This window comes from Muscardinus avellanarius, assembly GCF_963383645.1.
Source record: "Muscardinus avellanarius genome assembly, chromosome: 16".
NCBI classification, from domain to species: Eukaryota; Metazoa; Chordata; class Mammalia; order Rodentia; family Gliridae; genus Muscardinus; species Muscardinus avellanarius.
Window position 1 is genome coordinate 11,719,027 of NC_137802.1, and position 15,157 is coordinate 11,734,183.

General features: G+C 45.1%; 1 protein-coding gene across 1 annotated transcript in view; it reads right to left on the minus strand.

Moving 5' to 3' along the window:
• Window positions 1–15,157, minus strand: part of DNAH9 (dynein axonemal heavy chain 9) — a gene marked incomplete at both ends in the record, with an annotated part of 402,526 nt that overhangs the window by 252,071 nt on the left and 135,298 nt on the right. Inside the window, 3 exons of the mRNA XM_080712788.1 lie at window positions 1,603–1,890; window positions 3,375–3,513; window positions 7,804–7,961. Of these exons, the coding sequence (XP_080568914.1) occupies window positions 1,603–1,890; window positions 3,375–3,513; window positions 7,804–7,961 (585 nt within the window). The remainder of the gene's footprint in view (window positions 1–1,602; window positions 1,891–3,374; window positions 3,514–7,803; window positions 7,962–15,157) is intronic.

A 15,157-nucleotide genomic window follows, 5' to 3' on the forward strand; every position in this document is an offset into this window, starting at 1 on the left:
CCTAGAGAGATAAGCAGGGACCAGGACAGGAAGAGGTGAATTCTATGGGGGATGTCACACTAGAGGGACAGACAGGGACCAGGACAGGAAGAGGTGAATTCTATGGAGGATGTCACATTAGAGGTATAGACAGGGACCAGGACAGGAAGAGATGGATTCTATGGGGGATGTCACACTAGAGGGATACGCAGGCACCTGAACAGGTAGAGATAGATTCTATGGGGATTGTCAAACTAGAGGGATACGCAGGGACCAGGACTGGTTAAGATGGATTCTTTGGGGGATGTCACGCCAGAGGAATATGTAGGGACCAGGACAGGTACAGATGTATTCTATGGAGGATGGCACGTTGGAGGCATAGAAAGGGACCAGGACAGGAAGAGATGGATTCTATGGGGGATTCCACGGTAGAGGGATATGCATGGACCAGGACAGGTTGAGATGGATTCTATGGGGAATCCACGGAAGAGGGATAGGCAGGGACTAGGACAGTTAGAGATGGATTCTATGGGGGATTCCACGCTAGAGGGATATGCAGGGACTAAGACAGGAAAAGATGGATTCTATGGGGGATGTCACACTAGAAGGATGGACAGGGACGAGAACAGGAAGACATGGATTTTATGGGGGATGCCACACTAGAAGGATTGACATGGACCAGGACAGGAAGACATGGATTCTATGGGGGATGCCACACTAGAGGAATAGACAGGGACCAGGACAGGAAGAGATGGATTCTATAGGGGATGCCACACTAGAGGAATAGACAAGGACCAGGACAGGAAGAGATGGATTCTATAGGGGGTACCAAGCTAGAGGCAAAGACAGCCATCAGGACAGCAGGGACCAGGACTGGTTGAGATTGATTCTATGGGGGATGTCACGCTAGAGGGATACGCATGGACCAGGACTGGTTAGAGATGAATTCTATGGAGGAAGTCATGCTAGAAGGATAGACAGAGACCAGGTTAGTTAGAAATGGATTTTATTTTTTGGTAGTACTGGGCATGGATTCCAGAGGCTTTCTACCTCCGGGCTATACTTCCAGACCTATTTTATATTTTACTAGGAATCAGGGTCTCACTAAGTTGCTGAGAGCCTCAATAAGTAGCTGAGGCTGGCTTCGAACCTGTGTGATCCTCCTTCCTTCCTTTTTCTTTTTTATTCTTTTCTTTCTTGTGTGTGTACGTAGGTATAGTACTAGGGATAGAACCCAGGGGCATTCTACCTCCATCCTCAGTCCAATTTTTTTTTTTTTAATTTTGGAACAGAGTCTCACTAAATTGCAAAGGGCCTCACTAAATCGCTGAGGTTGGCCTCAAGCCTCAAGCGTCCGTCTCAGCCTCCCAGGGACTGGGATGACAGGTGTTTCCTGCGAAATGTGTTGGTGTTCTCTTGATGCACACGGGAAGGGCTCCTCCATCTTCTTCCTGTGTTTCTTACTATGCATTATACATTGTGGGTTTCAATGAAGAACTTGTAACTCGATATATATCCGTACATCTAAAGAAACTCTTGGATTAAGGATGAACAGAGAGCCCATTGTTTAAGAAAAGAATGAAGAGACAGAGAAATTTTGAGGATTGGGGAAGCCTCACTTACCTTAAGCACAAAGTTTTCCTCAGCCTGGAGTTTCAGATCCAAAACCGCCTTCCTGACCAATGCCTCGAAGTTCAGGTCTCTCCTCCGGGGGACATCCAGGGCGGGAAAGAGGTCCCCGATGAGGCCCATGAACACGGGCATGTCATCGGTCACGACCTTGGGGATGTTGAAGTCTCTCAGTGAGCGCATCAGGACCTGGTCCTCAGGCCGGGCCGGGTCGCCTCGCTTCAGGGATCCTGCCACCACCAGCACAGACTTGATGGCTCTCAGGCCCCAGTCGTAGTGATCCTGAAGGCGGGGACTCAGGGTTAGGCCAGAGTGGCCGGGATACAGGGCATCACCTGCTTAGCTACCAAGTTATAGATAACATGGGTCACTGGTCACTTTTTTTTTCTTTTTAGTGGTACTGGTATAGCTATGTATAGTACTAGAGATAGAACACAGGGGCGTTCTACCTCCATCCTCAGCCCAATTTTTTTTTTTTTTAAATTTTGAAACAGAGTCTCACTAAATTGCAAAGGGCCTCACTAAATTGCTGAGGCTGGCCTCAAGCCTCAATCCTCCTGTCTCAGCCTGAATCCAGGGACATTCTATCTCCAAGCCACACCCCATCCCATTTTTTTTTTTTTTTTGTGGTACTCGAGTTCCTATAAGCCCTTCTACCTCCGGGCTATGCTCCCAGACCTATTTTTATATTTTTACTTGGAAATAGGGTCTCTTAAGCCAGTGAGGCTGGCTTCAAACTTGCGCGATCCTTCTGTCTCTGCCTCCCAAGAGTGGGGATTACAAGCGTGTGCCACCATGCCCAGCCCCATTTTTTTTTGATCCTTTATTTTGAAACAGAGTCTCACTAAGCTGTAGAGGGCCTCACTAAGTAGTTGGGGCTGGCTATGAACCAACGATCCTCCTGTCTCAGCCTCTCAAGTACTGGGCTTACAAGCATGTGCCACCATGCCTGGGATGTCACTGGTCACTTCTGAAGCACAGGCAGAGGCACAAGAGAAGATCAATGGCTTAGAAAAGCCTGACCACAGAGTTCTAGGTCCTGGTCTGGGGTTATTTAATTTTCTAGCACTGATGACAGCAAGGTAGACATGGACCATACAAGGTGTTGGGTTTCGGGGGCGAGGTAAATCCAAAGGGTTTCTTTAGAGGTCCAAGTATATATTGACTATTTTCAAACCTATCTGGTTACTCCTTATCCATTCATAGGGTGGGGGGGGGATTGTCAAAGAGGGACCTATATAAGCTCTTGGAGAAGGTACAGGCTGAGCTTATAGCCTCCATCTTGGAGGCTTTCAAACTCTGAGCAAAGGAGTCTAAAAACTAGTTCCAGATGGGTGTGGTGGCGCGCACTTGTAATCCCAGCACTTGGGAGGCTGAGACAGGAGGATCGCGGTTCACGGACAGCCTCAGCTACTTAGTGAGGCCCTTTGCAACTCAGCGAGACCCTGTTTCCAAATAAAGACTAAATAATAGGGCTGGGGGTGTAGCTCAGAGGTAGAATGCCCCTGGGTTCTATCCCTAGTACCACACACAAAAAAATCAGTTCCTATAAACATGTATGTATCTTTATAGTATTATGATTTCAGTTCCTTTGGAAACATCCCTAGGAGTGGTATCTCTGGATCACAGATAGAGTAGTTCCATTTCCAGCCTTCTGAGAAACTGCCTAGCCTGCAGCCCCACTAACAGCGTATAAGGCTCCTGTTTTCTCGCATCCTTACCAGCCCGACTCAGAAAACAAAACAAAAACAGAGCTTCTCTCCTACCTGTTTGGAGAGAAGCTCTTTGCACAGCCGGTAAAGGGTGATGAACTTCCTGGCTAACAACCGAGCTTCGATAAATCCTTCTGCCACCAGCATGATCTCACAGATCAGCTCAAAGTCTGGAACGACCATCGCACAGGGCCTGGGTGCAGGGAGACAAAGGCCAAGACAGTTGTCCAACCAAGGGTTGACGGGAGACACCAGCTAAGATCGTACGTGGAGCTCATGGGAGGACCACTGCAATGAATTCACCTGAGTCTTCCAATTTAAGAGGTGAGTAAACTAAAGATAAAGGAAGCGCGCTGTCTTACCCAAGGTGATGGGTAATGCTAGCAGATTGGGCAGAGCAGGGGCCACAGCTCAGGTCTTATATCTTGAGACCTGTGTGCTTTACACAGGCATGGTTAATGATGCAAACTGTCTAGACTAGACTGGGGTTATGATGGAGGAATTGCGACTCACTGGCTGTCTACAAGACAATGAGAGTCTGTCTAGTTTTCATCTCAAGATGGTGTCTCCTCCAAAACCCCAGACACTGAGGGCTTATTCTCTCTTTATTTGGATATAAATATAAATTTTTATTGCTTCAATAAATTTTTGGGGTTTCTGATTTTTTATACTTTTATTGGTGCCATTATGCATCATTATGCATCATAATGAGATTCAGAGTGATATAAGCATACCAGCACACAGCACTTGGTGTATTTATTCTTTCTTCCCTCCCCATTTGTGTTAGTGAGATGGGCAAATCTTGTATGGATGTACCCTTAGTTGAGCTGTGTCCTTTTTCAATTCTCACTCCTCCCTTCCCTACTTCGCTTCCCCAAACCCCTTCTATTGCTGAGGTCTGAGGTAGGTACCTACCAACTCCATGTTGACCCGAAGCGGTAAGCGTGAGAATTCAGAAGGGGCGTTTTAGTCTCTATAGAAACACTTAATGCAACGTTTGAAGCTCTGACACTAGAAATACCTGATTTTTACAGTGATTTGTTTATTAATTGACTAGGTGTTGTGCCGTTGGAGGCTAATACTGTTCTATCCCTTCAACTGTATTTTCCTTATACCAATGGCAAATTTGTCCACATCGTTACATCCAAGCACACCTTTTTCCTTGAAGTGATTTTCACGTTGCATTCAGATTCAAAGGATCCACCCAAACGACTTCGATTCTCAAAATTATTTGGTGGCCTGAACAGAAGGTTAGATATGCATCCACACAAGAGGGTACAACAAGGCCACAGAAGGTGATATTGCTGTGGGAGGAAATCTATTAAGTGAGTTGGAAAAAACATTAATTAACTGAAGATGCTAGACAACACAGGGTGGGATCCCAGATTTGAGAAAGAAATACTCCAGCAACACAGTTTTGGAAGAAAAATGCTGAGCGGTGATGCTTATCCCTGGTTGATAAGGCTGGGTTGGGGAGAAGCAGAGACTCCCTGTGCAAATTCTCATATTGCATTTGCTGATTGGGCTATGAGCTGCCTCTAGTAACCAGGGTCACTACCCTGCACAGTTTGCTGGATTTGTCATTTTCTCACTGGGGAAACAAATAGTTCCCATCTCAGAGGGTCTTTGTGAGGATTAAATGCATAAGGAGACTGTTCGTGCTTACTGTTTTAAAAAATGTTTTCGCAGCCAAGTGTGGTGACGCACACCCAGTATTTGGGAGTCTGAGATTTGAGGATCACAGGTTTGAGGCTAGCCTCAGTCATTTAGCGAGACCCTCAGCTGAAAACCTTGTTTCAAAACAAAAAGTAAAAGGGTCTGGAGGTGTAGCTCAGAGGTAGAATGTCCCTGGGTTCAATCCCTAGTGTTAAAAAAAAACCTTAATTTTTCCAAATTTTCTTTTTATGAATATATGTTATAGACTGTTATGGTCAGAATATTTGTGTCCTCCAGCCAGATGTGGTGGTGCACACTTGTAATCCCCATGCTTGGGAGGCTCAGACAGGAGGATTGCACAGGTTTGAAGCCAGCCTCAGCTACTTAGTGAGGCTCTCAGCAACTTAGTGAGACCCTGTTTCCAAATAAAGTATAAAAAAATAGGTCTGGGAGTATAGCCCGGAGGTAGAAAGCCTCTGGGTTCCACCCCCAGTACCACACACACAAAAGAATATTTTTGTCCTAAAAATCATATGGTGGAGTCTTACCCTCCAGGATAATGGCATTAGGAAATGGGATCTTTGGGAAGTGATTTCGTGAGGAGGGGAAGCCCTCATGAATAGGGTCAGTGCATTTATAATAAGAGGGCAGACACTGGGCACAGTGGTACACCTCTGTAATCCTAGTACTTGGGAGGCTAAGACAGTAGGATCGCAGGTTCGAGACCACCATCAGCAACTAAGTGAGACCCTGTTTCAAAATAAAAACCATAAAGGGCTAAGGGTATAGCTTGGAATTAGAATGCTCCTGGGTCCAATTCCAAGTACCAATAATAAATAAATAAATAAATGTAAGTAAAACAAATAAATAAAAATAAATAAAAGAGGCCTGGTTTCTGCCATCTGAGGCTACAAAGATAAGTAATCATCTGACACCCCAACTCAGACCTTCACTGGAACCCACCATGCTAGCACCCAGAACTCAGACTTGGGGCCTCTAGAACCCTAAAAAATAAAATATCTGCCTTTGGGGCCACTTGTCTATGCTATTCCGCTATAGCTGCCTGGATGTACTACAACAGTTCCCTTTAAATCCAAGATAAAAAAAAATGTAAGGAATATTTCTTATTTGGGTGATAACTACCTACATTATTGTTGGTGACACAAAGCTTACTTGGTAAATACTCTGTAAATAAACAGCAAAAGGTATAGTATTCTGTGGCAGTTCAGACATACTGGTGGTTAACACAACATGTTGGTTAACATACCAATATGCCGTGGTTAAAGTGGGACCTGCTGGTATAAGGAGACGCCCAAACCATGCCTATGACTCAGGAATTTGCCTCAACTGGTATACTTTAAAAGTGAGGGGCTGTGCCAGGCATGGTGGCACACGCTTGTAATCCCAGCATTCGGGAGGCTGAGACAGGAGGATCACGGCTACTTAGTGCAGCCCTTTGCAACTCAGTGAAACTCTGTTTCAAAAAAATAAAAATAGAATAAAAAATAGGGCAGGGGGTGTAGCTCGGAGGTGGAATGCCCCTGGGTTCCATCCCCAGACCCGCAAATAACAATGAAAACAACAAAAATCAAATCCTCAGTACATAAGTATATAAATAAATAAATAGGTAAGTAAGTAAGTAAGTAATAAAAGGTAAAGGGCTATTTCACCTTAAGTAATAAAGGTGAAAAGCTACAGGGAACTGCCTGCTGGTCTTCCCCAGGATCCCCAAATCCACGAAAGTTTTGTCTCTCCTCTCCAGAGAGCACAGAGCTCCCAGTTCCAAAATGAGACAGGCAGTTTTGCCATAGTTGACTGAGATCTCTGAGTCTGAAGCAAAAGTTCAGGAAGCAGAAAATCAGGGGGCAGGAGGAGGCATCCTTCAGCTTCAGTGTTCTCTTTGTAGGCTCCAGGTCCTGCTAAGAAATGCATTTGTGTTTCTTCATAAAAAAAAAAAAAGAAGATTTGAAAACGTAGCAATAAGCACGGTGGCCAGGGTGAAAGAAAAAGAGGTATTCCTATGCATAGCTGGGAGGAGTGTAATTCGGTACTCTGCTTTTTAGAAAGCGATTTGGCAACGCGGATCAAGAGCCTTAAGAATGTTCCTACTCGTTAACTCGGTAATTCCACTTCTGGGAAGCTAGCCAAACAAAATAATCATGCATGCAGGAAAAAAAAGATTTATAAACCAAAATGTACATCACGGCATTATGTATGAATTTATTTTAAATGTTAGAAACAGTCTTAATATTCAACCGCGAGGGAGTAGTTAATTACATTGTGAGCCATGGACTTGATAGAAAAATATGTAGTGGTGAAATAAAACTTATTAAAAACATCTGCTAGAAGATTGTTGATAGACTATGAAATGGAAAGGTAAGACCATGCGAAGCTCTATACAGGCCGCAAATGTAGAGCTGTGAGCGTATAAAATGAAAATAGAAAGAAATGCACACGATTAGGCAAAAAATATTTTTCACTTCTTATGAAAAATTATTTACATGTATTTATTCATCTTTCTTTTTATCTCGGACGTTCTGCATTTATTTATTGATTTTATTCTTTATACGTTTACCGGTGCATTGTAATTATACAGTGTGGTGAGATTCAGAGCAATGTAAATACACACACACACACACACACACACACACACACACCCCTTGGTGTATAAGGATGTGTGCAAAATATAATTTTACTGGTGATGGCATTTTGGGAAAAGTGGGTTTAAAAAAATCCACTTTTCTAAATGTTCCTAATTTTCTCTAGTATATTTCTTATGTTTTCAGTGGGAAAATAGGCCATGGCGTGGGGCAGATCAAACCCTTACCTGAAGAGCGATTTGAGGTTCTCTGGCAGCTCGGTGCGCCCGGCGTAGCCCGGATTCATGGTGATGAAGATGCCCACGGAAGGATTCAGGCTTATCTCCTCCCCCAGGAAGTTGAACCGCTGCTTCTTATCTCTGATGGCATCTTGGATGCTTTTTACCTGGTGGACCAAGCAACAGAAGATGATACTGAGGCTGAAGCTGAGAAGTCTGTCACCGCAGGGAGAGCAAGGGCCCTGGGATCCCTAGCCGGGCGTGGTGGCACACGCCTGTAACCCTAGTCTTTGGGAGGCTGAGATAGGAGGATCACAGATTCAAGGACAGCCTTGGCAGGTAGCAAGATTCTGAGCCACACAGTGAGACTCTATTTCAAAACTAACAACAATTAAAAAATAAAAAAAGTATAGTGTGTAGCTTGAAGGTAGAATGCCCCTAGGTTCAATCCCCAGTACCAAAAAAGGAAAAAAAAAAAGCGACCTGGCTGCCCACATCTGTATATTTGTCACTGTGGTTAGGAGTAAATAGCAAGCAGGCTTTTCTCCCGGACTGTCAGAGTTCCCTCTTGTAGGAATAATTGAAGCATATTCATACAGACCACCCGCCAGGTTCTGTTCGGAGCACTTCTGCGTTCCACCGAGGGGCAAGTCCTGCTGATTCTATTATATTTGCCTAAATAATACAAATGTATTTATTGGCAGAGCTGGGATTGGAACCAGGGTCTTGAATGTGCCAGGCAGGTCAAGTGCTCTACCACTGAGCCACGTCCCGACCCCTGGGGGCTTTTCCTGTGTTAGCTTATTTGAGCCTTACCGCCATCTTTGCAGGGAGGCGCTCCAAAGCTAACAGCTCCAGGTCTCTGGGATAAAGCAGAAGCACCGGGAGGTGGAGTTGTTTGATTAGTTACAGGATTGCTGGTTAGGCATCAGAACTTGAGTCCAGGTAAGCGGATCTTGGAGCCAGAGCTCTTTCCCTCTGCTCAGTGAGGGCGCGGGCACCTACCTCCTGGGTCAAGGGGGTCTGTAAAGAGGAGCCTGGTGCACAGAACATACTCAAAGACAGAGAGCACAGAAATTGCTCATGTGATCTCACTGCTGCCACTGGGGATCTCTTTGTTTTTCTCTCTCTTTGTGGCATTGGGGATTGAACTCAGAGGCACTCTACCTATGAGCCCTATTTTATTTCTTGTTTGGAAACAGGGTCTTACGGAGTTGCAGGGGACCTAAGTTGCCTAAGCCGGCCACAAACCTGCGATCCTCTTGTCTCAGCCTCCCAACTACTAGGATTACAAGCGTGCGCCACCACACCCAGCTCTGGCTCTTCTCTTCATTAATCATCTCGATTCGGAATGGGATGACCCCATGGCACAGGCTGAGGGTGAGTGCCGGAGCCAGCCGGCAAGAGTATGGGTTCTGAAGAGAGGCGTGAGGATGAAGAATTTTTTAATTCTAATGTGGGGGAGCCGCCAGCCTACTATTTCTACTGGTCGACCCCTGTTTTTGGGACAATATTTCCTACGGGTCGACGACTACGCCTGGGTCAGTCCCATCTTTATTGTGCCGACCCTCCTGGCCAACACAACTTCTGGGACAATCTCATCTTTATTGTGCCGACGCTGGGTTTGTTTTTCCAGAGGTATTTATACAGTCACAGGTCAATCAACATTCTCATGCTACCACCACCAGAATACAATAAAGACTAATACAAAACACATACATTACAGATAGGCCTATCAGTACCCTCGTGTCATCACCACCTGATCCTCTCTCAGACCTCTTTGAACTTTGCATAACCCCAAACCTTGTTGACTCTGGGCGAAGGACAGTCAGCTGAGTCAGAGATACTAATCTAGGGGAAGGCCTTAATGGCTCCCCACAGGTAAGCAATGGCTCCTTCAGGGATGAAGTGCTTGGGTTTATGGGGATGAGTGGCAGGAACCAGTTAAGCTGAGGCCAGACCCTCAAAGGCTGAGTGTCTCTGCAGAGAGACTCAACTCTTAAATAAATGCTCTCTGGAGCCAGAGGGAAATGTGAGCTGAAGCTTGACCTGGTTTGAGCAAGGCTATGGATTGCTTTTGTAGCCGTGGGAAGAGAGGCAAAAATGAAAACTCCACCGCTTGTTTTCATACGTGGTGCTTCCAAACACACATGCAAAACGGATCCACAGTAGAAGGCAGAAAGCAAGGGACCCACACACACTGGCGAGGGGCCCCCCAGAAATGGCTCTGAGGCTTCAGCCTGTCTGCATTTTTTTATTCTTTTTTTAAATTTATTTATTTATTTTTATTTTTTATTTTATATTTTTATTGGTGCACTGTATTCATACATCATAGTGGGATACAAACTTTTGTAGACTTACATGCACACATCGCCCAGTCAGCCCCCACCCGATCCCCACCCCATTCTCTCCCCATCCCTCCTTCCCATGCTTGGCTTAGTGGTTGATATCTAGTATTATAGCAATTTATCCAAAATTAAAAATGATAATTTCACATAACAGTTTCATTTGTCTGATACCAAGCTTTTGATGACTTAAAGATAACATTTCAATATTTCTTTTTGCTTTCTTTCTTACCAGAGAATATTTTTTTCTATTTTTTTAGGTGAAACTATCATATATTTATATATTTATTTTTCAGAAAAAAAATCTATCCTAATATGGAATATGGACTCTAGATACCCAAAATGATCTCGAAAAAAGCCTCTCCGCATTTTCAGAACCAGTGCGAGGTTTTAAATAAACTTCCCGTGCCCAGATTCCCGAAGTCAGTGATACCAACCCCTGGAAGAATGTTGGACCGATCCCTTGGATGTAAGGGGGGGCATTGAATAAAAATAAGGGGGCCATGGAAGGGCTCAGGGGGGCTGGGTAATTTTTATCTTTCTGAAAAGAGTAAGGCAATATGTTTGGAAATTTATGTTTCAGAGTGTCTGCGAAGTCCAGGCTGGTAGAATGGCCAAGGGCAGCCTAGCTGTGTGAGGAGGGGGCTGAAGCTGTGGGTGTGTGCATTTGTGCCCATGTGTATGACAAAGAGATAGAGAGACAGGAGAGGGCAGGTGGACCCTCTACAGCCAGGCAAGGCTGTCTCCATTGCCCCTAAGGTAGCATTTGCCAGGACGCCTGACAGCCCGGTTATTAGAATTCAGCTCTCATCCCGAAGCCAAGCTCTGATGACTGAATGCATTTGAGCTCGCAGTAATTAGTGTGAGACCGAAACTTCTCTTCTCCGCGCAGAATACCAATGTCAGACTGGCGTAGCAGCTCCGGCAGTATCCAGCACTCCGGCCAAGCCGGGCTGGCTCTCCTGCTTGGCCAGGGGCTCGCAGCCCAGCCTGGTTCTGCTGTGAATCCCGGGGCCTCTCATAACTCTGCAGGTTATGCAGCTAGTGAAGGCTAGTTCCCTCCTTTGCCCCCGCCTATACAATGTATAGCACATGCTCCTGGCCAGGGAGCAGGAGCATCGAATTTAATTAGTATTTCCAAATTGCTCCGCTGCCTTTTGAGTGGAGACTGAGGCTAGAGCCCCCGGACCCTTGTTCTGCTATTGTTTCTAACTCAGCAATCTTTTCCCAAACACCAAAGCCCAGAAACCTCACACACAGCAAGAATTCACCATGCGCTTTGGGATTGGAGGCATCTGTGTTTTTGTGTAAAAATGCTGTAGGGGGCCCTTGAGGGAGAATGCTAAACAGACTAGACGATGTGGGTTAATGTCGGAGCATCCGTGCTCACAGACGTCTCTGAGAGCCTGGCTCCTACAGGGCAGGGTGGCATTTGATGAGACTTTCTTCAATGCTTTAGCAGTAACTGAACCACTGCAGTGTGACAGTGATCAGGGTCCAACAGCTCTGGAAAAGTCCAGAGGTTTCAGGATGCCTGTGTGGGGATGGGAGGGGAAGCAGATGGATTGGGAAGACACAGAAAAAATGCAAGCCCAGCCAGGAGGATGTCCATGCGCAGGCAGGCACAGATTGATGGCTTAAGGATGCCAGAGACACTGAGCCCTCGAGGGGATCTGTTTCTCCACTAAAGACTCAGAATTTGTGAGCTAGGCATGGTGGCACATGCCAGTCATCTCACTGTTTGGGAGCCTGAGACAGGAGGATCGCAGGCTCAAGGTGCTTGGGGTAACTTAGCAAGACTCTGTTTCATAATAAAAAGGGCTTGGAGTTTAGGTCAGTGATAGCGTGCACCTGGGTTCAACCACCACAAACACATATTCATGTTTTCTCATATTCATTCTCTCTCTCTCTTTCTCTCTCTCTCTCTCTCTCTCTCTCTCTCTCTCTCTCTCTCCATTCCACGGGGAATAACAACACTAGCAACTACATAACTGCCTTTTTTTAAAAGCCTTTGATAAGTCCCAGGTGCATCTGAATATTTTACCCAAATTTTTCCATTCAACTCTTTCAACAGCTATATGAGATGGATGGTCTTAGATCCTCATTTTAGAGAAGTGGAAACTGGATCTGAAGGCAGCTCAACTGTCCTGTGTTTATTTTAAGATGTTGACACTGGAGGAAGCAAGAGGAGGGATAAGGTAACCCTATCCGTACTATTTTTGCAACTTTTCTATACATCTCAAATTGGTTCAAATTGAAAGGTTAACAGAAAGAAAAAAAGAAGAAGAAGAAAAGAAGAAGGAGAAGCAGCTTGGCTGATATCCAGCATGGTAAGTGGGGAAATTCCAACAGAAAACCAGGCAATCTGGTGCCAAGACACAGGGTTTTATCTGCTTACCTCAAGCCCGCCTGTGTCAGCTGTGGACAAGGTTCGCATCAGAGTTAGGTATCACTTAAGGATGGGAATGCGTTCTAAGAACTGCATCATTAAATGATCTCATCATTCAGATGAACATTACAGAATGTACTTATACTAACTATGATGGTTAAGATGCCACTGAGTGATATGCTCTTACAGGACACACACACACACAACCTGTCATAGACTTTAAATGTGGTTTCATGGTGCATAGGCTAGCCATACATGTTCAGAGTAATATGTTTTGCTCTAAAAATAATCACGTTCATCAGATACGTAGTTTCTACAAAATAAGAAAAAGATGATGTGATTAACTATTAAAAAATAAAAAGAGCCGGGCGTGGTGGCGCACGCTTGTAATCCCCGCCCTTGGGAGGCGGAGACAGGAGGATGGCGCAGGTTCGAAGCCAGCCACGCTGGCTTAAGAGACCCTGTTTCCAAATAAAAAAGGTATAAAATAGGTCTGGGAGTGTAGCCTGGATGTAGAAGGGCTTCCAGGAACCCTAATACCACCAATAAATAAATAAATAAATAAATAATAAATAAAAAGAAGGTACATTCAAACCAGTATTCTTAATCAGGGATGATTTTGTGCACTGTTCCCATTGGACGAAGTCTGGAGCACTTTTTGTTGACACTGCTAGGAGGAAGATGCTGGCATCCAGCAGGTAGGGACTGGAGATGCTTCCTTTCAATGCACAGGGTAGACTTTTGCAATGAAGAGTGGGTCAGCCCATCACTTCAACAGTGCTGAGTTGTCAAACCTTGATTGAGGCCAGATATTTCACCAATTGGGAGGCTGAGGCCAAGAAGATATCAATGACCTGTCCACCACCTCTCAGCATGTCAAATTCTCAACCCCTACCCCAGAGTGCACAAATCAGAGATTCTGAAATTGTGAGTCCAACAAGGAGCATCTTCTTTTTTTTTTGGCACTGGGATTTGAAACCAGGAGTAGTCTACCTCCAAGCTACAGCCCCCAGCTGCCTTTTTAAAAAAAAGAATTTGAAACAGGGTTTTGTTAGGTTGCTGAGGGGCTCCGTACGATGCTGATGCTGGCCTCAAATCCGTGATCCTCCTGCCTCAGCCTCCCAAGTACTGGGATTACAGGTGGGCATCATCACCCGGGCTCAACAAGGTTAAGCCTTTCAAGTATTCCTGATGCAGGCTAAAGTTTCAGAACTGCTGAGCTATTGTTGTTTGTTTTCTACCCACATCTGCTTATATCCAGGTGACCCTCCCCCATTCATAGCTTTATACCAACGTCCTTAACTGTAGGGTGAGGATGTCTTCTGATTTTTTCTGCTTTACCTGATGTTCTGCCCCTGCAGCCAACCAGTCAGAACCCCTTGGGCTCAGTCTTCAGTCTTTGATGTGAAGCCCAACTCTCTACTCTTCCAGGATATCTTTCTTATTTATTTACTTATGTATTTTGTGGCATTGAGGATTGAATCCAGGGGCAATATACTTCCAAGCTACATCCCATTATTCTTTATTTTGAAACAGGGTCTCACTAAGTTGCAGAGGACCTCATGAAGTAGCTGAGGCTGGCTGTGAATCTGGGATCCTCCTGTCTCAGCTTCCCAAGTACTGGGATTACAAGTGTGTGCCACCACTCCTGGCTTATTTTCTGTATTTGATAGTTTCCCTTTTAGCCTGATCCTGAAGTCGCTGGATATGCGAACCATGTGAAAAGTTTTTTTTTTTTTTAAAAGATCACTGTCCAAGTCCTAGCCCATATCAGTTAAATCTGAATCTCTTGGGGTTGGGGGACCATATATTATTCCTTTCCAGAATGATCCAGACAGTTCTTTTTTTCCCCCTTTAGTATTGAGGATTGAACCTGAGGTACACCCCTAACCCTTTTTATTTTTTGATATCTATCTATCTATCTATCTATCTATCTATCTATCTTTATGGTACCAAAGATTGAATACAGGGGCATTCTACCTCTGAGCGACACCTCCCAGCCCTATTTTTTATTTTCTTTCTCTCTTTCTTTCTTCTTTCTTTTTTGTGGGTCTGGGGATGGAACCCAGGTGCATTTGACCTCTGAGCTACATCCCCTGCCCTACCTATTTTTAATTTTTGAAACAGGTTCTCACTTAGTTGCGGAGGGCCTCACTAAGTAGCTGAGGCTGTCCATGAACCGCGATCCTCCGGTCTCAGCCTCCTGAATGCTGGGATTACAAGTGTGCTCCACCACGCCCGGCTTATTCTTTATTTTGAAACACAGGCTCACTAAGTTGCAGAGGGCCTCATTAGTTAGCTGAGTCTGGCTGCAAACCTGTGATCCTCCTGTCTCAGCCCTCCCAAGTACTGGGATTACAGGCATGTGCCACCACGCCCAGTTTATTTATTTATTTATTTATTTATTTATTTATTTATTTTGCAACAGGATCTCACTAAGTTGCTGAGGCTGGACTCGAACCTGCGATCTTTCTGACTCAGCTCCCTGAGGGCTGGGACTGCAGGTGTGCACATCGCCATCCTAATGTGTACCTGGGCTTCAGCAGCACAGTCTCTGATTTGCTGAGTGTGGCGATCACAGGGACAGGACCTTGTTGTTCACACTGGCCAGACAGCCCTGACTTTACAT